A 26,962-nucleotide genomic window follows, 5' to 3' on the forward strand; every position below is an offset into this window, starting at 1 on the left:
CTTGTTTCTGTGACTACCATGTGTTTCACTACATACTTGGGAGCCATCTGGAGAGCAGTGGATGGGATCCTGGCTTCCAGTTTTTGTGCCTTCAGTCTTATGGCTTCGGCCAGGATTTATGGCCTGATTCCAGTCTTTTCCACCAAGGAGTGCTCTTGAGAAGCACTCCTTGTCTCCCTGGGCAAAAGGACAAGGACCAATGAAAAATTTCACAAGCCTTCAGCTAGTAAAACAAAATTCAGGTAATGGAGGGCATGGAGGTCCAAATAGTCTCACCTAGGGGTCTTCTAAACCCAAAGGAAGATCTCAGTAGAAGTCCCCCGCACAGCACCCTAAGGTTGTGTTACCTGCTAAAATTGATGTAATTGAATGTGTGGTGGGTTTTTTTGTTTTTCTGTTACCAACTTGGATGAATTCTACGGAGATGACATCTCATAAGCATTTTATTCATGGTAGCGGATCATGGGCGTTCTATACATGGTTATAATATTAGTGCTATGATGCAAAGAGACAGTTCAGTATTCTGGCATTTTCCTTTGCATTGTACCGTCACTTTTGAGGGGCTCACTGCAATGAACACGCATCCTATAAACAGACGTAAATACTGTATAAACTGCATGAACATCAGGAATCAGGGCTACAGCACTCTGAACCTTCATTTCCAAAACGACAAACCTTTCCCACTTGATCTAAAGGAGAAGTCATTTAGCTGACAAGTAACAGCATGTTCTATTTCTTTCCTGTAGGCCACTCACTGGTAAATTTGTTAGTCTCTAAGGTGCCACAAGTACTCCTTTTCTTTTTGCGAATACAGACTAACACGGCTGCTACTCTGAAACCTGTCACTGGTAGAGGGCAACACTACTAATCCATACATGCAAAGACAATATATTTAATCGCATGAAAGCTGAACTAACTGGCTGCTTTTTGTTCCTGTATTCCTTTTTTTTTTTCTTGAAGCACATGTAATACCCATTGGGATTAATGGAGGAAGAAAGAGGGAAATTAGCGTATTAATTTTATGGAATTCCTTTCTATATATTTTTATTTATTTGTTGGCTTCATGGAGTTGAGTGAGACCCCATTATTCACTAACAACTAAATTAAGACTTTTTCCAGACTTGCTGGATTTAGAAAAGAAATGCATAGACATTTAGCATTAGATTTTAAAAGGTTAGAACTACCTCAGTGGATAGCTGACATTTAAAAGTGTTATGGCTATCCTTTATTATTATTTGCATGGGACTTTGTAGAAATCTGTGACTTTCAACAAGCCGTCATTTTTGCCTCTCAAGTGGCAAGGCAGACAGAAAAAAAACAAAAATCATGCCTATCGTGATTATAATAAAGGTGGCTTATGAATAGCAGTTTCAAAACGTGGTTTTTACACTCTAATAAACACTTTTTTATAAAGGCCACTCAGGCCTTTTGAAAAAAATGTAGTGATGAGTTTATTCTGAAGTTGCACTTCTGTTTCAGGAATTTAAAAAATTATAGTTTTAAATCATGCTTATTTTAAATTAGCATCTCAATGAAATGTTTCGTATTCTGAAATTGACAGGCTAAAATCTCAACTGTCCCAATTATTATATTTTAAATTAGCTGATAGTATGATTATTAGATTTGTTATACTTGAACTCTGGTTTCTAATTTCATAGATCTTGTCATTGTTTTTAAAGAGTTTATTAAACATTGGAGAAGTGTATTAAATAATCTTTTATATGTAGTTGGTGATGGTGCAGATGGTGAATAATCGTAGAGTCTAGCTATAATGGAAAGCCTCTGATTAATGACATCTTTCAGAGATTGTTGTTGGGGGTTAGGAAGATATCTTTAACTGTTACTCTGACAAGTACATTTTGAAAGGCTATTTTGTTAGCTTTGGATGGTAAATGAATGTGTACTGTTTTATTTATGGATTTAGCTAAAGCTTTTGATGCCGTTCATCATCTACTTGCTAATCCAAAGTCCTTGGGATTCAGCACAAATCCTAGAGCTTTGGATAGATTCTGAAATGACTTGTCTAAAAGCAGCACGTGTGTAAAAATAAATATGGTTTTGGACCTGTTCTTGAAGATATTCAGCAATCCACTTTGGAATTGACCTGCCTGAGTCCTGCACTGACATTCATTTTGTATCATCAATTAGGCCCCAATTCAGCAAAGTGTTTAAGTTTGTACTTAACTTAAAGCACAAGCATATGTGCATGGAGTACTTAAGCACATGTATAAAATCTGCACTTTTTTTTGGTAATTACTTCTCTTGTCATGTTCCTACTCAGCTTCTTGTTAGCTTTCCTTTTATTGTACAGACCTTTATTGGAATAGATGTCTCTAAATTCTACTCTAAAAATACCTGTAAGAACTGCAGAGGTATATCTAGGATGAATTTGGCCTACACTGTCTCTTCACTGTTACACTCCTTTAATCTGCACTTTTTTTTGGTAATTACTTCTCTTGTCATGTTCCTACTCAGCTTCTTGTTAGCTTTCCTTTTATTGTACAGACCTTTATTGGAATAGATGTCTCTAAATTCTACTCTAAAAATACCTGTAAGAACTGCAGAGGTATATCTAGGATGAATTTGGCCTACACTGTCTCTTCACTGTTACACTCCTTTTATCCTTATTCCACCAAAAAGACTCGTGGCGTTCAGTGGACCTAATTTCACAAGTAAAGGTTGCTCAGATGCAGGCATACAAAATATGACCATTAGTCAAATTGTGCTTTTTCTGTAATAGGGAATGCTTGCAATAGAATGAAAATATACTGCTTTGGGTATTTGTTGAAATTAAATTTCAAACAAATTAACTACAATATTTTTCATTGGATTTAAAAAGTTCGATTCGCCCAAACAAAAACATTAAAAAAAAAATCAATGAAGTCTTGCTGGTCTGTTAGCAAAATTCTCATTTCTCTTATTGAAATCAATATGTCGAAGTGGACCTTCTCTTGAATAGAACACCCTGGAAGGATGGTTATCTTACAATCTGCAGTTCCTTAGTTTGTAAACTTGGAACTGTATTTATTTTATGCAATATAATACATTACAAAATGGCATTTAGTAATTTTACCAACCTGATTGGCTGGTGATGCATCCTAACCATCTGGTTATAGTACAGAAATCTCATAAGCCTTTGCTCTGGTAGCATTCTCTGTTGGCTGTTCCAGGATTATCACTCTGTTCTTCAAGCCAGAAAACACAGCTGCACTATGAGCTTGTAAATTGGTGGAGATTCCTCATTTCTGTATGAGGACAGGTGGTGATGTGAGTTCTTGTATTTAGGAAAGATCTTTTCAATAGGTTTTGGGGCCCCGTCATAAACTCTAGTGATGATGCAGGAAATCTCTCTGAATCTGGATCATTTAGCAGAAGCAGAGGCAATAGCAAACACCTTCTTATGTATTCTCATCCTCTGTGGAATTATGTATTTCTTCCATTCTTAGACCAGGTCTGTCCTTCAGTACTCTGTCAGATGAAACATGTTTAACCCAACAGGTCCGACTGGGTTTGGGTAGTTGCAGTTCATCCCTTCGAGAGTCTGTGACCAATGGATTTAGTGACCTAAAATGGTCTTCTAAAAGAAAAAGTATTGTTTATTTTAACCATAGGAACAACGCATAAAATAAGAGAGAAGGGATTTTAAAACAACAAATTATCTACACGTCTATTATTATTGCTTATTATTTCTCTTCGCATAACACCTAGGAGCTCCAGTCATGGATCAGGACCCTGTTGTGCTAGATGCTGTACAAACACAGAACAAAAAGTCAGTCCCAGCCCCAAAATGCTTACCTTATTTAAGGCTTATCTACCCATTGTGTTGGAAGCCTAAGAAGACCTAACTGCTTCAGACCTTCCAGCAGGGTCTGTTTGTGTGTCCTCAAACAACTGCTTCCCTTCTTGACAGAGACTTTAAAACTGTTTGTAGTTCTTTTGTTCCATATTGGCAAAACAAGCTGTGTAACTTGACTGGAGTCAAGGAAGTGGAGGAAAAGATCCGAGGTTTGGAGATGCAGGTGGAAAGTCTGGTTGAGTTTAGGAAGGGGTTTGAGCAGATGATGGAGCAAAGATATGAGGTATCTGAAGGGAAAAGCTCAGACTCACAGATGGAAGCAGGGCTGGGGAATTTTGAGGAGAGACTGGGTGAGGAAAGTGGTCAGTGGAAACATGTGACTCAAAGAACCAGGCAGAGAAAAAGACGGGCTAGTGAAGGAGAAATAGAGCTTAGGAACAGGTTTGCAGAGTTGGAAAATGAAGAAGGGGCTCAGCAGGTACTTGTTGAAGGTGGAAGGGTAAGGAAGAAGAGAAGAGAGGCTAGTCCTATAGGAAAAGGGAAAGAGTCAAGGGAGACCACAACAAATATGAGCCCCAGGAGGATACAGGATGGGTTGAAGAGGATTGTAAGGGAAAATAGGAATGGAAAGAACTTGCAGCCAGAGGGAACAGGGGAGAGACTGGAGAATAGCACTGTCACCAGGAAAAGGCAGGTCTATGTGATCGGGGACTCTTTATTGAGAAGAATAGACAGGCCTGTAACTAGAGCTGATCCTGAGAATAGAAGGGTGTGCTGTCTTCCGGGTGCTAAGATACGAGATGTAGACCTGAGGTTGAAAAGGATCCTCAAGGGAGCGGGAAAGAATCCCCTAATTATCCTTCATGTGGGAACAAATGATACAGCCAGATTCTCGCTGGAAAGTATCAAGGGAGACTATGCTAGGCTGGGGAAGACGCTTAAGGAAATTGAGGCTCAGGTGATCTTTAGCGGGATCCTTCCTGTTCCTAGAGAAGGGCAACAAAGGTCTGACATGTCTGTCAACAGATGGCTTAGGCAGTGGTGCTATAAGGAGGGCTTTGGGATGTATGGCCACTGGGAGGCATTCACGGTCAGAGGTCAGTTCTCTCGGGATGGACTTCATCTGAGTAGGGAAGGAAATAGACTTCTAGGATCGAGGCTGGCACAACTGATAAAGAGAGCTTTAAACTAGGAATTGGGGGGAGATGGATGGGAGATGTCCAGAAAATCTCCATGCCAGATTTTAGCATTGAGAGGGAAGAAGATGAAGTAAGAAAGGATACAGCCATGGGTAGGAGAATGTATATAAGGAGCGAGGGCAGTGTGGATACTAGTCTAATAGGTTATACTGGCTGTAGAATGACTGTGCCTAATAGGGTACAAAATGTGAGCGAGGCCAAACAGCAAAAATTAAGATGTTTGTACACCAATGCGAGGAGTCTAGGTAACAAAATGGAGGAACTAGAGCTACTGGTGCAGGAAGTGAAACCAGATATTATAGGGATAACAGAAACATGGTGGAATAGTAGTCATGACTGGACTACAGGTATTGAAGGGTATGTGCTCTTTAGGAAAGACAGAAACAAAGGTAAAGGGGGTGGAGTAGCATTGTATATCAATGATGAGTTAGAATGTAAAGAAATAAGAAGCGATGCAATGGATAAGACAGAGTCCGTCTGGGCAAAAATTACATTGGGGAAGAAAACTAGTAAAGCCTCTCCTACGATAGTGCTTGGGGTGTGCTATAGACCTCCGGGATCTAATTTGGATATGGATAGAGCCCTTTTTAATGTCTTTAATCAAGTAAATACTAATGGAAACTGCGTGATCATGGGAGACTTTAACTTCCCAGATATAGACTGGAGGACCAGTGCTAGTAATAATAATAGGGCTCAGATTTTCCTAGATGCGATAGCTGATGGATTCCTTCATCAAGTAGTTGCTGAACCGACTAGAGGGGATGCCATTTTAGATTTAATTTTGGTGAGTAGCGAGGACCTCATAGAAGAAATGGTTGTAGGGGACAATCTTGGCTCAAGTGATCATGAGCTAATTCAGTTCAAACTAAATGGAAGGATTAACAAAAATAAATCTGCAACTAGGATTTTTGATTTCAAAAGGACTGACTTTCAAAAATTAAGGAAATTAGTTAGGGAAGTGGATTGGACTGAAGAACTTATGGATCTAAAGGTAGAGGAGGCCTGGGATTACTTTAAATCAAAACTGCAGAAGCTATCGGAAGCCTGTATCCCAAGAAAGGGGAAAAAATTCATAGGCAGGAGTTGTAGACCAAGCTGGATGAGCAAGCATCTTAGAGAGGTGATTATGAAGAAGCAGAAAGCATACAGGGAGTGGAAGATGGGAGGGATCAGCAAGGAAAGCTACCTAATTGAGGTCAGAAGATGTAGGGATAAAGTGAGAGAGGCTAAAAGTCGAGTAGAGTTGGACCTTGCAAAGGGAATTAAAACCAATAGTAAAAGGTTCTATAGCCATATAAATAAGAAGAAAACTAAGAAGGAAGAAGTGGGGCCGCTTAACACTGAGGATGGAGCGGAGGTTAAAGATAATCTAGGCATGGCCCAATATCTAAACAAATACTTTGCCTCAGTCTTTAATAAGGCTAAAGAGGATCTTGGGGATAATGGTAGCATGACAAATGGGAAGGAGGATATAGAGGTAGATATTACCATATCAGAGGTAGAAGCGAAACTGAAACAGCTTAATGGGACTAAATCGGGGGGCCCAGATAATCTTCATCCAAGAATATTAAAGGAATTGGCACCTGAAATTGCAAGCCCATTAGCAAGAATTTTTAATGAATCTGTAAACTCAGGAATAGTACCGAATGATTGGAGAATTGCTAATATAGTTCCTATTTTTAAGAAAGGAAAAAAAAGTGATCCGGGTAACTACAGGCCAGTTAGTTTGACATCTGTAGTATGCAAGGTCCTGGAAAAAATTTTGAAGGAGAAATTAGTTAAGGACATTGAAGTCAATGGTAAATGGGACAAAATACAACATGGTTTTACAAAAGGTAGATCGTGCCAAACCAATCTAATCTCCTTTTTTGAAAAAGTAACAGATTTTTTAGATAAAGGAAATGCAGTGGATCTAATTTACCTAGATTTCAGTAAGGCATTTGATACCGTGCCACATGGGGAATTATTAGTTAAATTGGAGAAGATGGGGATCAATATGAACATCAGAAGGTGGATAAGGAATTGGTTAAAGGGGAGACTGCAACGGGTCCTACTGAAAGGCGAACTGTCAGGTTGGAGGGAGGTTTATAGATTCATAGATACTAAGGTCAGAAGGGACCACTCTGATCATCTAGTCCGACCTCCTGCACAGCGCAGGCCACAGAATGTCACCCACCACTCCTATGAAAAACCTCACCCATGTCTGAGCTATTGAAGTCCTCAAATCATGGTTCAAAACTTCAAGGAGCAGAGAAGCCTCCCTCCAGTCAACCATGCCCCATGCTACAGAGGTAGGCAAAAAAACCTCCAGGGCCTCTCCAATCTGCCCTGGAGGAAAACTCCCTCCTGACCCCAAACATGGCAATCAGCCAAACCCTGAGCACATGGGCAAGATTCACGAGCCAGATACCCAGGAAAGAGTTTTCTATAGTAAATTAGATCCCATCCATCTAATATCCCATCTCAGGGGATTTGGCCTATTTACCCTGAATATTTAAAGATCAATTACTTACCAAAATCCCATTATCCCATCATACCATCTCCTCCATAAACTTATCGAGTAGAATCTTAAAACCAGATAGATCTTTTGCCCCCACTGCTTCCCTTGGAAGGTTATTCCAAAACTTCACTCCTCTGATGGTTAGAAACCTTCGTCTGATTTCAAGTCTAAACTTCCTGGTGGCCAGTTTATACCCATTTGTTCTTGTGTCCACATTGGTGCTGTGCTGAAATAATTCCTCTCCCTCTCCTATATTTATCCCTCTGATATATTTATAGAGAGCAATCATATCTCCCCTCAACCTTCTTTTAGTTAGGCTAAACAAGCCCAGCTCCTTAAGTCTCCTTTCATAAGACAAGTTTTCCATTCCTCGGATCATCCTAGTAGCCCTTCTCTGTACCTGCTCCAGTTTGAATTCATCCTTTTTAAACATGGGAGACCAGAACTGCACACAGTATTCTAGGTGCACTCCACTTGTTACCAGTGGAGTTCCTCAGGGATCGGTTTTGGCACCAATCTTATTTAATCTTTTTGTTACTGACCTTGGCACAAAAAGTGGGAGTGTGCTAATAAAGTTTGCAGATGATACAAAGCTGGGAGGTATTGCCAATTCGGAGAAGGATCGGGATATTATACAGGAGGATCTGGATGACCTTGTAAACTGGAGTAATAGTAATAGGATTAAATTTAATAGTGAGAAGTGTAAGGTTATGCATTTAGGGATTAATAACAAGAATTTTAGTTATAAACTGGGGACGCATCAATTAGAAGTAACGGACGAGGAGAAGGACCTTGGAGTATTGGTTGATCATAGGATGACTATGAGCTGCCAATGTGATATGGCTGTGAAAAAAGCTAATGCGGTTTTGGGATGCATCAGGAGAGGCATTTCCAGTAGGGATAAGGAGGTTTTAGTACCGTTATACAAGGCACTGGTGAGACCTCACCTAGAATACTGTGTGCAGTTCTGGTCTCCCATGTTTAAAAAGGATGAATTCAAACTGGAGCAGGTACAGAGAAGGGCTACTAGGATGATCCGAGGAATGGAAAACTTGTCTTATGAAAGGAGACTTAAGGAGCTGGGCTTGTTTAGTCTAACTAAAAGAAGGTTGAGGGGAGATATGATTGCTCTCTATAAATATATCAGAGGGATAAATATAGGAGAGGGAGAGGAATTATTTAAGCTCAGCACCAATGTGGACACAAGAACAAATGGGTATAAACTGGCCACCAGGAAGTTTAGACTTGAAATCAGACGAAGGTTTTTAACCATCAGAGGAGTGAAGTTTTGGAATAACCTTCCAAGGGAAGCAGTGGGGGCAAAAGATCTATCTGGTTTTAAGATTCTACTCGATAAGTTTATGGAGGAGATGGTATGATGGGATAATGGGATTTTGGTAAGTAATTGATCTTTAAATATTCAGGGTAAATAGGCCAAATCCCCTGAGATGGGATATTAGATGGATGGGATCTGATTTACTATAGAAAACTCTTTCCTGGGTATCTGGCTGGTGAATCTTGCCCATGTGCTCAGGGTTTGGCTGATTGCCATGTTTGGGGTCGGGAGGGAGTTTTCCTCCAGGGCAGATTGGAGAGGCCCTGGAGGTTTTTTTGCCTTCCTCTGTAGCATGGGGCATGGTTGATTGGAGGGAGGCTTCTCTGCTCCTTGAAGTTTTGAACCATGATTTAAGGACTTCAATAGCTCAGACATGGGTGAGGTTTTTCATAGGAGTGGGTGGGTGACATTCTGTGGCCTGCGCTGTGCAGGAGGTCGGACTAGATGATCAGAGTGGTCCCTTCTGACCTTAGTATCTATGAATCTATCTATGAATCTATGAATCTAAGTGAGATCATCCCATTCAATAGCCCAGGTATTGTCTCTTAGACAACTTTGTGTATGTCTATGCTATGAAATTAGGTCGATTTTATAGAAGTTGGTTTTTAGAAATCGATTTTATACAGTTGATTATGTATGTCCCCACTAAGTGCATTAAGTTGGTGGAGTGCTTGTTGCGGGTGGTTTTGGATACATGTTGTCGGTCGCCCCTCCCGCCATGAAAGCAACAGCAGACAATCGTTTCACACCTTTTTTCCATGCAGACGCCATCCCATTGCAAGCATGAGCCTGCTCAGTTCAGCTCACCATCTGCTGCTGTTTGTCCTGGATGCTGCTGTCAGCAGACGATGCAGTACGACTGCTAACCGACATCATCCACTACTTCCGCTGCAATTCTGCTCTCCTGCAGACGCCGTACCATGGCAAGCATGGAGCCTGCTCAGCTCACTGCTGCTATTGTGAGCATTGTAAACACCTCACGCATTATCCTGGAGTATGTGCAGAACCAGGCTAAGAGACACCAGCACAAGGACGATTGTGATGAGGACATGGACATAGATGTTTCTGAAAGCACGGGCTGTGGCAGTTGGGACATCATGGCAGCAGTGGGGCTGGTTGATACAGTGGAATGCTGATTCTGGGCCCGGCCAACAAGCATAGACTAGTGGGACTGCATAGTGTTGTAGGTATGGGATGATTCAGTGGCTGGGAAACTGTCGCATGCATAAGGCTACTTTCCTTGAACTTTGAGAGTTGCTTTCCCCTGCCCTGAAGCGCAGGAATACCAAGATGCCCTGACAGTTGAGAAGCAAGTGGCGATAGCCCTGTGGAAGCTTGCAATGCCCAACAGCTACTGGTCAATTGGGAATCAATTTGGAGTGGGCAAGTCTACTGTGGGGACTGCTGTGATCCAAGTAGCCAATTCAATCACTGACATTCTGTTATCAAGGGTAGTGACTCTGGGAAATGTGCAGGTCATTTCCCAGCTAAAAAACAGAAAGATATAGACCGAATGTTGCTTGAATGCAACCAAAACCCAGGACTATTCGCTGCCATGCTTTGTGCTGCAATGATTCCAGACTACTTGCTACTGGCTTGGCGTGGTAAAGTGTCCTACCGTAGAGGATGAAATAAGGCAGCCCTCCCAGAAACCTTCTGCAAAGGCTTTCAGAGCACTTCCAGGAGAGCTTCATGGAGATGTCCCTAGAGGATTCCCGCTCCATCCCCAGACACGTTAACAGACTTTTCCAGTAGCTGTACTGGCCGCGAATGCGTCCCAATTCGTCAGGGCAAATCAAACATTAAACACTATTGCTTTTAAACTCTGTAGTGTAGTTACAAATGTGCATTCACCGGAGCTGCCTTCTCCGGGTTCAGGGTCGGGGATCCCACCTTTGGAGGGTATTGGCTCCAGCGTGATGAAAAGTTCTTGGCAGCTGGGGAGAATGTATTCACCGCTTGCCTGCTGTGCATTCTCCTCCTCCTCTTCTTCCTCATCCACAAAATCCTCCTCCCTGTTGTGTGAGACTCCCCCGCTTGCAGGTGTCCACCGACAGTGGTGGGGTAGTATGTATGGGGCTCTGACCCAGAGCGACCTTTGTCTTTTGGTAGGCTTGCGTGAGCGCCTTAACTTTCACGCGGCACTGCTGGGTGTCCCTGTTGTAGCCTCTCTCCACCATGCCCTCTGCGATTTTGGCATATATATTAGCATTTCTTCTTTTTGATCGGAATTCGGCCTGCACAGATTCTTCTCCCCATACAGCGATCAGATCCAGTGTCTCCCTTTCAGTCCATGCTGGAGCTCGTTTGCGATTCTGGGGGGACTGTACGGTCACCTGTGCTGCTGAGCTCGCCACACTGACCAAACAGGAAATGAAATTCAAAATTTCCCAGGGCTTTTCCTGTGTACCTGGCTAGGGCATCAGAGTTCAAAATGATGTCTAGAGAGGTCACAATGGAACACTCTGGGATAGCTCCTTTAGGCTATCCCAAATTCGACCCAGCAAGGTCAATTTTAGCGCTACTCCCCTCGCCAGGGAGAGAACAGAAGTTGATTTTAAGAGCCCTTTAGATCGACGGAATGGGGTTGGTTGTGTAGACGCATTCTTTTTAAAATCGACCTAATGTGGCTAATTCGACCTAACCCCGTAGTGTAGACCAGGGCTTTGAAGCATTTAGCTGGAGGTGTCTTATCAGGAACCTGCTTGTTTTTCCCACCTCCTATCAAACCAAACCTGCATTTTCATACAGTAAACATCCTGATAAACAAGTCAACACATAATATTCCTAATTTGTCTCAGACACCTCTAAATCTATCCCATAGGATAATTAATGTTCTGAGTTGCTGAGATTCTACAGGAAATGCACACCACACTGTAATATGATCCTACTTTCATACAAGGTACAGGAGAATCTGGGTCCCAGTGGAGCTATCATTTATTTTGGGTTTGGAACTGCGGTATCTGTTGCTTCGGAGTTTCGTATCTCAGTATGTTGTGTCCCCATAGCATTATCTTCTTTTCCTCTTGGTAGGTTACAGTTTTGAGCTATGACATCACTTCTACAAAGTTGGCTTTGCAAGATGGTAGAAGAAAACCTAGAGAAAAGGACTAAAAAGTACTTTAAAGAAAATATCCCCTAAGCATTCCATCAGCATAATTTTGCACTGATGCTAGTGTTGAACAATCACATTATTCTTGTTGGACAAATGCATTTTGAATGCTAAAATTTGGGATGTGGGAAAGAGAAAAATATGCAAAATTGACAACCAATAAACCACAGAATATGGTTACTTTTGCCTGTCAGCCTGGTAATTTAAAGTATGACAAAATATTGTTGCTTAGTTAAATATTATGCTTAGTCATTATGGTTTATGACCTATCTCATTTTCCCCCTTTTTTTTCATAGGATCTGTGTTTATGCTGAAAGTTCAAGTAAATGACATCATCAGTCATCAGTACTTACCCCAAGCAATTGTAGAAGTGTTTGTTAACTACACAAAGACAAATTCCACCTTCACTGGAAACAATGGAGTAGTACTGATAAAAGTTCCCTACAAGTTAGGTCTAAGTTTAACTATTGCATCTTACAAAGAGGGCTACATGTTAACACCATTGCCTTGGAAGACTGGGAGAATGCCAAGTAAGTAAACCCTTTAAAGTTGTATTATTACACTGTGTTCAATTGAAGCTTCTTTCTTCCTTGGGTAATCCACCTAATTGTAATGAACTGTACATGACTAAATGAAGTCAAAGTAGGTCATGATTGAATGCCAGATATTAAAGGTAAATGACCCTTTAGACTTGATAAAATTATAACATGGATTTTTAAAACTGAAATGAAATAAAAATATTTGTAACTGTTGTTGAAATTATCTGTCCACGCTGAGAGAGTATACTGCAGTGGGGGTATGATTTGAAGAAAGTGAATTCATGTGCATATGCATACATATACATACATATATGTAATACACACACACACACACAGGTGTGTATGCCTACACGTACGTATGTATTTTTCATGGTCATAGCAGAGTGAGTGAAAAGCCAGCTAGGAATATAGAAAGTGTTAGGATTATGGGGTACCGAGAGCCTGAAATGTCATCGTGGCTCAGAGCTACTGCTCTGAACTCTTCCATCTGTCAATTTAGTTATGTTTTCAGCAGTGTTTCATCATGAATGGCCTGCTTTTAACTATCACATTTTGTTTTTAATAATTCTATTAGGGTGTGTTTTTAAAATGCCTGGTTTTATTTTATTTTTTTTTTTAAAAGAAGATGGGCTGTCCAGGAACTCCAGTTATCCTTTAATCCACAGAACATGTACACCATGAACACTGGTAGTCCACACTGCCTAACTAGTATGATTCATCCTTGGACTAGTGGGACCGCTTAGTCCTTCGGTCTTCCCATACCTTTTCTTTTTCCCCATTTGTTTACCTGTCTTCGGAACCATATGTTTGATCACAACTTTCTTTGAAACTTTAACACATGTAATCAGATATTCTTAATGTCTGTCTTTCCACAGTTTACTCATCTGTAACACTTTCACTGTTCCCACAAAGCCAAGCTAATATATGGTTGTTTGAAGATACAGTTTTAATTACTGGAAAACTGTCTGGTAAGTACAGCACTATATGGGATAGGATGTAAACACTTTTTGTATGTAAAACTATGTGCCTTAACTAATGAATACAACTGGTTTTTGCCAACAAATTCTATGGGGAAAAGTCAGTGACCTCCCAAATGATGGTGGTGTTTTCTGTGCACTTAATGGGTTATTCGTGAATGTTTTTCCACGTTGTGCACAAATAGCCAGCTTTTAGTTAGCAAAGCAATGGCTTCTGGCTCCGGTTTCCACTAAAAATAAATAGACATATTACTTATGGCCAAATTCCAAACTGGTGTAAATTGACACAGCTCCACTGAATTGGGGCTATGCTGATTTACACCAGCTGAAGAGCTGGCCCTCAGATTCTGTATTTATTGTAGCAAGCGAAGCTCCTTCCAAATCTTCCAGCCTTCCACGGATGTGAGTGTTATGTACAGCCATGTAGACATTAGGTTATTATCCCTGTATTTATTATTTATTTCTGACCTTCTCATCTCAAATCACAAGAGAGTCTGAATAGAAAGCTGCTGATTTTGCACTCTTTACATGTAGGGGTGGGAGGTGGAGGGGGGGAGATTAATGGATTGAAGACGTGTCCTGTGGAGAACCAGCGCTATTAAAAACACCAGAAATCTCAGAGGAGCTCATTGCACTGACGTGCATGTGCATTATTCCACTGCACTGAAAGGCTCTGGTAGTCTTCAATATGGTTACCCAAGATAGTTATTTGAAATGTATCTGCCTCAGGAAAGATTGAAGCTGGAGAACATTTGCTATAGCAGAGAGTATTTAGAGAAGCCAAGGATTAGGAATGGGAGCAAGAAGAAATTATTCTGTTTTCAGATACTGTTGTATATTTGCTAGTGGCAAGTACTGGCCTAAATCTAGACAATTGCAAACACTAGAGAGTAGAGGTTTGTAACAGTGTTTTGCACAAAGGATTTCTGGGCTGTTTGGTCATAGAAAGCATTAATTCAGATTGAACTATTGCCAATTTAAAAATGTTACTCTTTTTTTCCAGATGCCAAATCTCAACCAAGTGTTCAGTTTCCCAAAATTTTAATAAAACTTCCTATAAGCCACCATATTACAAACGTGACAGCCTATTTGACAGTGCCACAGCAGTTTTTGAAAGTGGACAATTTTCTTTATACAACAGGAATTCTTCTAAATAAATCAGGTATATTAAATTTGTTAGAACTGCCCTTTAAAAATATAATACAAGTAAGTATGTGTTTATGTAAATATACATTTCCCCTGTAGTCATGAGGGCCTGATGTTGCTCCCATTTCATGCAATAGCAAAACTCCTTTTGACTTTCACGAGAGCTGGATTGAACCAATACATGTTACATTGTAGATGAGTAATTTACATCACTTTATATCTTATTTGAGAACATAATAAACACCTCTTTTCCACAGGCATAAATAGTGGTACAGAGGGCCATATGCTGATTTCCTTCTCTGGGGGTTCCACACGTACTATATAACCCCTAAGTGCAACCAAAGTAGGGTCTGATCCTGCAATGTGCAGAACACTTTCAGCTCCCATTGATTTTATTGGGAGTTGAAGGTGTTCACAACTTTCCAGAATGCATTCACAATTCTATGTCGAGATCCTCAAGTAGTGTAAAGTGGGTTAGGGCTATTGAAGTCAATGGAGCTTCATCAATTTATACCAGTGGAGGATCTGCTTATATTTTTCACTTTAACTCTATTACCTAGTCAGCCTGGGTACTTTGCCCCACCCACATAAGGATAACTCAGAAACTATCATTTGACTTGCAGACAGGTAATCCATGCAGCATTATTGATTTACTTGCAGTTAATCCGTGTAAGCCTGATGATACCAAACAGGCACTTTAAATATATGGAGAGCAATTGAAGAAATAAAGTATGTTCTCCACATCTGTTTCAGTGAGTAAAAATACATTTTGAAACAGTTCTAAGTTGTTTCATGGGTTGGTAGTAGTCGGGGGAAAGTATCTTAAAAGACTTACCGGTATGCAGGGGCGGGGTTCTGGGGCGGGTCCTCAACCAGAAGGGGCGGGGACTTTGAATCCCCAGGAGCCCTTGGGCTCTGGCAGTGATTTAGAGGGCCGGGGGTTCTGGCGCCAATTTAAAGTTCCTGGGGCTCTGGCTGCTGCTGCCCAGAGCCCTTTTAAATTGCCAGCCTGGGGAAGCTGAACCTTGCCAGTACAGTCGGCTGTGTACCGGCTCTTGCTGGCACGCTGGACTGGACAGGCTTACTTTCACCTCTGGTGGTGGTGGTAGTAATACTTTGTACATCTGTAGTGCTACACCTTTTTAATGCACTCTGAAATAAGCCACCGACTGCATTCCTAATATTTATTCACGCTTACTTTTTAATCCACATAGTTATGTTATCCAAGAGATCACCATGCTGTACCCTTTATTCCATCCTATTTAAATGTTTTTTTCTTTTCTTCCCAATGCCCAATGTACAACAAGGCTCTTAAAAATTCACAGCAGTTTTATGGTTTCATTAATGTGAATTGGATGATGTCCTTGATGTGGCTTCTAGCCAAATTATCTGAGTTTCATATTCTAGTTTAATTTATATTTAATCAAAATTCTCACAAATACCAGTATCCTATTTGTGTGCAGACGTTTGAAGATTAAAAAAAATTGTTTATAATACAACTTTTGAACTTGAAGCATCAGAGATAAGCAGTGTTCGTTCTTCCCTTAAATTCTGTCGGGTGTCTTTTTAAATTATTCCTATTCCTTCAGGACTGTATTTTATAGCCTGTAGAGGCTGATATCTGATACACTGACAGTTGTCTTGCAACTAGTTTCTAACAGCGTGCAAAGCTCTAATATCATTCTGCTACTTAATAATTCTGTTTGTCTTTCTTGAGCAACCTGTCACACTGTGGATCCTGAAGTATTTGTATCACATAGTATCTGTTATTGCAAGTTTAGAGCAAGAAGAACGAAGGGAGACAAATTTACAGCCCACACAATAAAGCAGTACAAAGACAGTGGTTCCTTTGAATATTTTGACAAGCCATAAGTACTATACCTCATGATTAACTCTACAGAAACTTCTAAATTAGCAAATTAATCCTTTCAGTAAATTTTATTAACAGAGGTACTTAAATACTGGAAAAGACATGCAAATATATCATGAATACAGGAGCTTCAGTTTGATTAATCTATATCAGAACACCCCTTAATATGCATGGGTTCACAAATCATTCGACTTGGTCTGCAATATTCAACATAGAATAGCTAGTTTGATATCTGAGATTTAAAGTACTTGGAACTAGGTATCGCTCCCCAAAAGCCAAATTTGCTTAATATTGAATTCTGTGAGTACTGTTGAACCAGCTCTATTTAAAAGATATATTTCTCTTTTACAGGCCTTAAATCGGAATTGCTGTTTACCAATTATTAAAAAGTATTCATTGAAGAGGTGAAATGCTTGAGACTTGAGTTTTCTCAAGTTATATTGACACCTAGTGGTACAGACCATACATTCTCATAATGGCTTGCCTTCAATTACAAATGAAAACCCATTTTTAAAAAAAATAGTAAATATGTTCTCGAGTGTGTGTTATTTATGGACAAATAATTCCTTATGTTGATTAGGTTTTAAAAGCATTGAATTGACCCCTCTTGCTGCAATATGTGTAAACCTCCTTTCAGCTGGGAAAGAATTGAAAGTGACTGGTCCAATTCATATTACGCTGCCTCTTCTACCGACAAGTAGGATAAAATCAGGAGATGCTATACCTGCATGGACATTTGATATGAAAACTGGTATGTCTGCTATATACTTTGGAATCCCACTTTAATGCTGTATATCCTACACTACAATATGTAGTATTAGTGTGATGTGGAGTAGTTTGAATATGAGTGCATATATTGAATAATATATAGCACTAAAACCTGTTGGTTTTGTTTTGGTTTTTTTTTCAAGTAGGGTCATAGATATTTTAGCAGGATTTTCCTGGTTGTAAATGTTTTAACTTGCATTTTTGTTTTTTTTCAAAAGGATATCCCTGCTTTGATGAATTCAGCCATGAACCATATGTATGTAAATGAGTTATATCAAAGAGTAGTTTTAAGGATCAATCACATGTTGATCTTTATTTTCACAATTCCATAAGTATTTGGGGCAAGATAGATTTTTTTTTTTTTAAAACTGATGTAAATTTAAACATGATGATGGTATCTTGGGTGATGGTTTCACTGACCTTCAAAATTAAGAATTATTTGAATATATTATGCTCCAGAGTCGTACCCCTAACGTTCACTTGAAATTAAATGTTAATACTGGGACAGACGTAGCTTTAGTCTGTTTTATTACTATTATTTTATGATTATTGCAAACAGTTCAGAAAGTAAAGTAGTTATATAGGAGAAATAATAGAATTAAATTAGAGTTTTTCTTTTACTGTAATATGACATATAAATATCTCCTGTCAAATATTTACAGTAACAACTAAATTGAAATAGACCAGTGATCGTGTTGACCCGCTCAGATGCACTAGAGGAAGGCAGAAACCTCCATAATGCATCTCATTTTTGCAATACTATACTGGCAGGGTGTCCTGACTCTCACTGGTAATTAGCTTATGCCTGAAATATAAGCCTATGTAATTGTATCCCAGATACTATTCTAATTCATATAGAGCTAATCCTTTTCTTGACTCTTACTGAAGTATTTGCATCAGTAATATTTAAAGTACTCTTGTTCTCCATATGTAGTTAACTGATTTTTCAGACTTGTTATAAGATAACTGAAAATTACATCACTCTGTTTAAAGGGTACTAAAGGACAATTAAATTATAAATAAATACCCCTACATTTTTCTTAGTACATGCTGTTTCCTATGGAGTAGAAAGCAAAAAAATTAAAGAATGCTAATTCTCTAATTTTAAAGGTGATTACAAATCTGTTACTTTGCATAGATATTTTTATTCTCACTCCAGGTAGGACTTCTACAGAGATTAATTCTCATGAGAATCTAGGTTGTATTTCTCATAAAACTACCTCTAAAACATGGAATAATTTCCTTTTTACTAAACGGCTTTGTATATCGATTGTTACCCTCTTCTTTCCTTCACATTATACACAGCCCCCCACCTTACAAATGACTGGATGGCTTGGAGTGGGATGAATTTTGCTGTCTGCTCATCTGTTACCTTGCGTCACCATTTTGTACCTTGTAAAATGGTTCTCTTTAGTGGGTCTGCGGCCGTGCTTCCCTGTTAGACTTGGAGGGAGGCCACCCTGACTTAGTACCTCGAATAGTCATATCACAGGGAATTAGAAGTTAGCTTAGACTCCTGGCTGGGCAGGCAGCAATTAACAGTCTACAGCCCAGGCCCTTTTGGGCGGGGCACAATAACAAGCACTCTTTAGCCTGCGCCTTCTAGCAATTCACAGTCTAGGGCTCACAGCCTCCTGGCTGGTGCAAGCCCCAAACACAACAGGTGCTCCACCTACTGTGAGTAGGCCACCACCCCAGGAGTGGGGTTAGTGGCAGTGGGACCAAGGCCCCCCTACTCTACCAGGTCCCAGTCCAGGGTCCTAACAGTGGCGGGTGGTCCCACCACTGGGTCACCAGGGAAATCACTGAAACATGCTGACTTGTCTCCCAGCAACACCACTGGACTAATGTCTGGCTTCCCTGGGCTACTTCCTACCACAGTCTGTTGGCAGGGCTCCGTTGCTGGAGAGTGCTCAGTCTCCTCTGGGTAAACAATGGCTGGTAGTCCCCACAGCTCCTCTTCACAGTCAGTCTCCTCCAGGGTGCTGCACAGCTCGATCCCTGGTCTGGAGTTCCACTGCGAGGCAGACACATCTGCCTCCTTCCCTGGTTCCAGCCCAACTGAGCTGGAGGGCCTGCCTCTTATACTTCTTGTCCCATCCCTCTGCTTCTGTGGGGGTAAGGCTGGCCCGGCTCCTCCCACCAGGGGGCAATTCCTCCCTGTCAGGCTGTCAGAGGGAGTCCACTCTGCCTCACTACATTCTCATCCAGTTTTTTCCTCTTGAGAATGTCACAGATGGTTATACAACAAATGTATCCACAGTTACTAAGCAGACTTCTTTGCAATATGCACGTGCAGTATCCTACCTTGCAGAAGCTTGACATGACCCAAAACCTGTTGTTTTGCACTGCAAGACAGATGGTGTGGGATCTGTGGCCTAACAATAAGTCTTCCTTGGGCTAATTGAGCTGTTTCAGCCTTAGACAATTTAAACAGAAAAAAAAAAAATGTTCAAGGCAGGTATTGTTGATCCCGTTGCAGTCTTAATAAATTACCATTGCTTGTCCATTGTATACTAATAACTAATGCTGAAAATTCTATTCGTTGTGCTTAAATTACCCACCCTTAATAAATTTAAGCCTTGCACTAAATTAGCAGAAGGTATGAATTAAAATTATTTTCATGCAAGTCTGTGTGGACTTTAGCCAGTTTTATTCCAAAATAATAATAATAAAGTCATTTAACAAACCACTAGATTGACTTTAGTCATTCTTCTTCGAAAATAACTGTCTACTCATAGAATGGCACTGAAATATCTAAATCGGGTGTAGAAAAAGATTTAGTTAAGTCATACAAGTTTGTGTGTCGAGGGGGTTTAGTATACAAGATGAAAGTCCCAGAAGAGCTTGATTTTAAATGGTTCCTTTTTGATTTTCCATACTTTTTCTGATGGCTTGCTTTATGTAATGCCTTTTTCAGTGGTAGAACCATATATAAAACAAAACTATGTCCCGTGATATGTTTAATGGCTGCCTTCTTTTTCAGGTGCCTGGGTAAATCGTGGGCTGGGAATGGTCAAGAATGCAAATGACCATTTAGTATGGACGTATGTTGCACCGCACTTGGGATACTGGATAGCAGCGCCAGTGCCTGGAACCAGAGGTATTGCATATTATTAGAACACAAAAATCATTACATTATCCAAATAATAACTTAAGAGCTGTTTCTCTGTATAATTTTCTTGTTGAAAAATAGAGGAAAAATGGGAATGCAGATGGCTTCAATCTGATGAGAGTTATTGTTAATAAGATGGAATTCTGAGGGTGCCTCTGCTTCTGTATACAACGTACACGTGCGTACTTGTCCTTTAACTGCTAGTGATAAAGTTGACTTGGGGATTGCAGGGAACACAACCCAGCAGGGCCGTCCTTAGGATTTATAGGGCCCTACGGAGTATTATTAAGCTGGTGCCCCTATGCCCGATGGCAGCCTGGGCTTGCCTCACGGCAGTGGCACCAAAGGATACCGAGCCACCTGGCCTGACTCACAGCGGTGGAGAGTCAGTTCCCCACAGAGACTCCTGTACCCTCTTCCTCACACAGAATGCGCAGCACCTGCGCATTCGGCTCTGTGAATACGGCTCCTGCCTAAGGACGCTGCAACGCGTGCTGGGTGTGCGGGAGCTGACCCGCTCTTATCTGCTCTACTGGGTGGTGAGTGAAGTTGCAGCCAGCCCACCTCTTCTGTCTGTGGCCCACCCACGCTCCACTCCTGCTCCACCCCAGGCCCTGTCCCCCTCTGCCCAGGCCCTGCCCTCTCACCACTGTCTCCCTCCTCTCTTCCCTCCCTCTCTCCCTGCTCACCCCATTCCAGCCAAATCCCTGAACCCAAATGAAGCAAATGACATTTGAAAAAAATACTCTTCTGCAATTTCTTTCTAAAGAAAATGGGGCATGTTTTCCACTGCATGCCAGATGCCTAATTAAAAGCACTAAACTTGGGAATAAAAAATGTCACTCGCAGGGTTTTTGATATGCCCTGAAGTTTGTCAGAGATTCATTTGCAAAAACTTCGTAGTAAGGGCGAGTCAGCCGTCTTGCTGAATACAACATTAAATATTATGGAATACATGATGCAGCTCTTCTGTTTTACATTTTCTTAATCAGTATTTCTAAGCTGATTTTATATTTTAAATGAACTCTTAAGCCTTCATAAAGTAATCATTCCAGATTACTACATACTTAACTCGCTGAACCAAAGACATTATTTTAAAATTAATCGGTCACAAAGGTTTAGTGTGTTCATAACGATGTTCATTGCTTTTAGAAAAAGGGAACACTAATTTACTCTGTGTGATGTCCATAACAATAAACATGTTTATGAAATTTCACCAATTAAATTTCACTTAAAAAAATATGTTTCCAAAGATTTTAGGCATAACAAAAAGAAAAGGAGTACTTGTGGCACCTTAGAGACTAACAAATTTATTTGAGCATAAGCTTTCATGAGCTACAGCTCACTTCATTGGATGCATCAAATAAATTTGTTAGTCTCTAAGGTGCCACAAGTGCTCCTTTTCTTTTTGCGAATACAGACTAACAGGGCTGCTACTCTGAAACCAGGCATAACAAAGGATTTGATATCTTACTAGGTACTGATTTTGCTGGAGGGTTCTCTTAAAACTAGTTCATCAGATAGTCAGAAGTAAGGTAGGTTTCAGAGTAGCAGCCGTGTTAGTCTGTATTCGCAAAAAGAAAAGGAGTACTTGTGGCACCTTAGAGACTAACAAATTAGAGCACAAGCTTTCGTGAGCTACAGCTCACTTCATCGGATGCATTCGATGAAGTGAGCTGTAGCTCACGAAAGCTTATGCTCTAATAAATTTGTTAGTCTCTAAGGTGCCACAAGTACTCCTTTTCTTTTTAGAAGTAAGGTAGACAGAGTTTCCCTTTCTTATCTGGAAGGAAAGAGGTTGTCCCATTCAGGGCTCTCTTCAACTGGGGGAGAGGGGGGTGAAGGGAGAAAGGGATGGACAGTAAGGACAGCAAGACTTTGGAAGCAGGTTTTTTTTACTATTGTAATTAAAATTAAAATGAGTATTTTAGATAATGGTGATCTTTTGAAGGATTTATTTAAAAAACTATGTCTGAAGAACCAAGCGTTTAAGGCTAAAGATGATTGTGCATCTAAAAATCTATGCAAGGATTTTTTAGAGATGTGATTTTATAATCTTCACCAACTCACTAATGAAATATTTTAAAGCAAATTTTAAACTAAAGTCCTATAGACTAACATGTTTTGAGTAAGTATTACAGTAATGCACAACTGTTTTTGCCAGTAAATTCAGAAATTGACAGTATATACCCGGGGCTTAGCAAATACCTGTTAAATGGCTTCATTGCCACTTGAATGGCTCTTTAACAGTTTCAGTGTTGTGCTAATTGATCTGGTAGGCTGGAAGGCTTTCACTTTTAAGTTATTAGATACCCTTTGGAGGAAGACTCACCAGCAGCCAACTGTGGTGGGAGCCTGCAGGAAGGGTCAGAACAGGGATAGAAAGAGTTAGGAGGTGCCCCAAATTTTCAGGTGCCCTATGCAGCTGCATATGCTGCATATGCTTAAGGATGGCCCTGCAACCCAGCATACTTTGAAAGAAGAAATATGATTTGTGGAATCCTTTCCAATAAGTTGGAAAAAGTATTTTTCCGGATCAGATGGTGCCTCAGCACAGACATGGTCTCCCTCGTCTTCCCCATTTTCAGACCTCTTGTCAGATATATTTTTGGTGGGAGAGAAATCCAAACCATGTTAGGTATATATATATATTACTGCCATCTTCTGGGCCTACTCTAGAAGAGAAGTATCAACATAATGAACTGAAAAGCTGTAGGAACCCTCTGTCTGTTTTAGCCCCTAGAACTGTGTGGAGAGGAGGATGGGATTGGATTGATTGGCCCCAGTGGTTACTGCTTATATAGAAGAATCTGAGCTTGCACAAATAAAGTTGTACTTATCCCTGGAGTGGGAATTCATATGGACAACTTTTGAAAGAGAAAATGCGGTTTCAGAATTTTAAAATTAATGTGACATGATATGACAGCAGCTCTGTTCAGGGACTAGGATTTTGAAACAAAATTCAGACATAGTATGAACACCATTTGGCTGGAATTGAGCAAAGGCAATAGGTCAGTGTTTGTGACATCAGCCCCTGAAGTGTGATTTGATATTGGTGATGGTTCCCACATTTCCATAATGGCTAAAATGACCAATAGCAAGGGAGCAGAACAGCAGCTAGAAAACTACAGTGCAATTTATCAAATGCAGTTTTGCATGAGAAACACAATTCTTAGTTCTTGACATCTAATTTGTTTGGTTTTGTGTTTGAAAAATCTAGACTCTATTATTAGTGCAGTTTCCAAGGACATAACAGCCTATCACACAGTGTTCCTTACAGCCATACTTGGAGGTACTATAGTCATTATCGTTGGATTCTTCACTGTTCTTCTCTGTTACTGCAGGTAAGGAAAAAGAAAAGCTTTAATATGCTTAGTATGGATGGAGTTTAAAGTTAACAAATGGGGCTCTTTTGAAACAAAATAATGGTTTTCTTAGTCATATCTAGGAAGTGCATGTGTTTAAAGTCTTTTTCAAATGTACTAATTGAAATATGTACACTATATTAATATGCAGTGTAATCAAATGATTTCAGTGGTTTTTGGACAGGTTTAAGTTGGTACCTACTGGCTTTCAAATTGTACATCATACCTTTTAGTCTGTGAAGTCTTAAGTGCAATCTACGCTCATCTACTAGTATTTTGAATCATATGTCCTACAATTCTCCCCCCCACCCCTTTTTTTTCCCCATAGGGATAAATGTGGCCAATCACATAGGAGGGAAAAAAATACAACTAAACTGGAGGTCTTAAAAAAAGACCAGACAACATCAACAACTCACATAAATCACATCAGTGCTGTGAAGGGGTCAGTAAAGCTAGAGGATAAGTCACAATTATACATGCCCAGGCTTTCCTCCTATAGCCCTCACAGAAAGACTTCTATGGAAACAGAGGACAAAAAAGCCTGGGACAATTTTAAAATCTACACAGAAAATGTTTCATATCAATCATCCAATCAGAGTGGTCACTCAAGGAATTCAACCCTGTCCTTGGAGCCTAATGTTGGAGTTAGACAATTACAGCCGCCAAAGCACATTAACAGCAGTGTTTCTCAATCTCCCAAGGACATTCAAGACCAAAACCGATATCTTGCAGTGAACGAAGAGATGTATGGGCTTTCCCATATCCCAGAACAACTAATGCATATTTACAGTCAGCCTGTTGCCATCCTTCAAACCTCTGACCTGTTCCACTCTCCGGAGCAATTGCATGCAGCTAAGTCAGCTACTTTGCCAAGAAAAGGGCAGTTAGTCTACAGCCCAATGATGGAGCCCACAAATCGAGACAGCTATACACAGACGCTACCCAAAATGCCAATGCACTCTCCACTCCAGCCCCCCACTTGCAGAGTTGAGAAAGCCACATTAGATGGTCAACAGAGCTTATCCTCACAAACTTCAAACTGGGATCGATATACCAATAATTTGCTGGAGTCTGTCTCTGTTCCTGGGACACTGAACGAAGCAGTTATGACACCATTTTCATCTGAACTTCAAGGTATTTCAGAGCAAACGTTACTGGAGCTTTCTAAAGGAAAACCATCCCCACACCCCAGAGCATGGTTCGTGTCACTAGATGGAAAGCCAGTCGCTCAGGTGAGGCACTCTTTTATAGATCTAAAAAAGAGCAGGAAAACAGAAAGTAATGACACCAGCCTGGACTCTGGCGTGGACATGAATGAGCATCATCCCAGTCGAAAACTGGAGAGAGAGAAAACTTTCATTAAAAGCATGCATCATTCTAAGATCCTTTATTTGGAAGATTTGGATCTGAGCAGCAGCGAAAGTGGGACCACTGTTTGTAGCCCTGATGATCAATCTGTGAAACACCTATTGGACGGAGGAAGTAGGCAGGTCCTAGAACTGCACACTGAAGAACCACCTCGGAAAAAAAACACAGCAAAAGATCATGAGTCCAGTACTCCTCCAGCTGAAAAAAGAGGTAGACCACCTGTAACTAAGAAAGATAGTCAAACCAATATCTGGAAAAAAAGAGAGGAGAGACCACTGATTCCTATAAATTGAAACACAGTCTGTTCAGTGTTCTTGCTTTTTCTAGCAGTTTATGCACTCTTCCCTCTTTGCTTCTTGTAAATTTGCAATGTTGGATTTATAAGGAGCAGTCAGAATGGTTTTCTAGTATCAGGTAAAGTTACATTTCTTAATGTGCAGACTAAGGATTATGATTTCAATGGAGCATTGGATATAAAATGTGAGTTGTCACTAAGAAATGCTACTATGGTTTGTTTAAATTTTTCATTCTTGGGGTACACAGCTAGAAATTTAGGCACTCAGAAAAAAAGCATTTTATTTTTTGTAGGCATATTTCTGGGTAGCGATTGTTAAAATGTTTCCAAAATGTTGTCCCTAACTGGAGTGACCAGCAGGCTATTGTGTAGCATTTACACACAACTTTTACTGGAGCCCTGACCGTAGTAATTCCTATTTTGTATAAAGTTTCACCACATTAGTCTCAATGTGTTCTTGGAAATAATCAGGGACTTGGTATCTACTCCAGACACTTAAGTTTGCAAAAATCTTCCTTTTCATGTGTTACTCAATGCATATTGAGTCAAATTTGGCTCTCTATCATAGGCTATTGAGCTATTTCTTATTCACACAGGTGTATTTAGGATAAAACTTGATGTCTGATGAAAATACCTTTGTAAATATGGGCAAATGATGCCTTTTGCAGAAAAGGTACTTTTAGAAGGAATGGCCTGTACTGTTAAGTTCATTCACTTTTAAAAGTTTTTAAAAACAAATAGTAAATTTGATCATGTTGGCTAATGTGCCCCTTTTTTGCTACTTTTGTTAGTAGGCCATGAAGCACAGAGGTGTTAAACAGGCTTAAAAAAAAAAAAAAACTCATTGTTTAGACTTTTGAGCTATGAGTATGGAAGCTGAGCTCCAAACTTGGTCCACAGTACAACAGAGACGCTTGATTATGAGTTACTACTAAGTTAAACAGCTACCAAAAGTTGTGAATGCATGAGATGTAACTAACATATGTACAGAGGAAGGAAATGTCCATCAAAAATATTTTTTGTTTTAAATGGTCATTTTATCAAAGTGATAGATTTAGCTTTGGCTAACAGAAAAGTAGACTCACACTTTTTAATGTGCTAGTGATTAATATTATAATATAATAGAATAATTAATATTCTAATGAAATAGAATATTTCCTATGACCTTTAAGATGTTTCTCTGAAGAAATAAGTCACAGCATTTTGGCTTTGGCAATTTGATTATAAAGGATTGCTTTAAAAATTGTTATAGTAGAAAATTCCTTAAAAAAAAAAACTATTGTCTATACAGTAAATATGGTTAAAGTAACACAACCAAAATATGTATACATGCTGTGGACCGGGGCTGTTGTCATCTTCACTCAGGAAACAATACCATCAAACTGAGTGAACACCTTTGTCTTTTGGGCGTTGGTACCATTTCTTCTTTTACTAGAAGAATTTGCAAACCAAATCGCAAACAATACCATGTTTCTGACTCTTCCTAGTATGCCGTTGTTTCCTGAACATATGAAATCCTTATTGATCCCATGAATATAACAATGAAAAACAAAATGTTCAGAGAAATATTAAATAT

General features: G+C 40.0%; 1 protein-coding gene across 3 annotated transcripts in view; it reads left to right on the plus strand.

Annotated features, from left to right (window-relative positions):
• Positions 1-26,419, plus strand: part of FAM171B (family with sequence similarity 171 member B) — a 64,502-nt gene extending 38,083 nt beyond the window's left edge. Inside the window, exons 2-9 of one of the 3 annotated variants that reach the window (XM_043505449.1) lie at positions 11,865-11,948; positions 12,240-12,473; positions 13,358-13,450; positions 14,463-14,621; positions 17,056-17,226; positions 20,230-20,346; positions 23,579-23,702; positions 24,052-26,419. In XM_043505449.1, coding sequence (XP_043361384.1) covers positions 12,251-12,473; positions 13,358-13,450; positions 14,463-14,621; positions 17,056-17,226; positions 20,230-20,346; positions 23,579-23,702; positions 24,052-25,384 — 2,220 coding nt within the window. In that variant the 5' untranslated portion in view covers positions 11,865-11,948; positions 12,240-12,250 and the 3' untranslated portion in view covers positions 25,385-26,419. Of the gene's footprint in view, positions 1-11,427; positions 12,142-12,239; positions 12,474-13,357; positions 13,451-14,462; positions 14,622-17,055; positions 17,227-20,229; positions 20,347-23,578; positions 23,703-24,051 lie in introns of those variants that run through there. The other 2 variants (XM_043505448.1, XM_038422734.2) reach the window with 2 other exon arrangements.
• Positions 26,420-26,962: the final 543 nt, after the last annotated feature.

This window comes from Dermochelys coriacea, chromosome 11, assembly GCF_009764565.3.
Source record: "Dermochelys coriacea isolate rDerCor1 chromosome 11, rDerCor1.pri.v4, whole genome shotgun sequence".
NCBI classification, from domain to species: Eukaryota; Metazoa; Chordata; order Testudines; family Dermochelyidae; genus Dermochelys; species Dermochelys coriacea.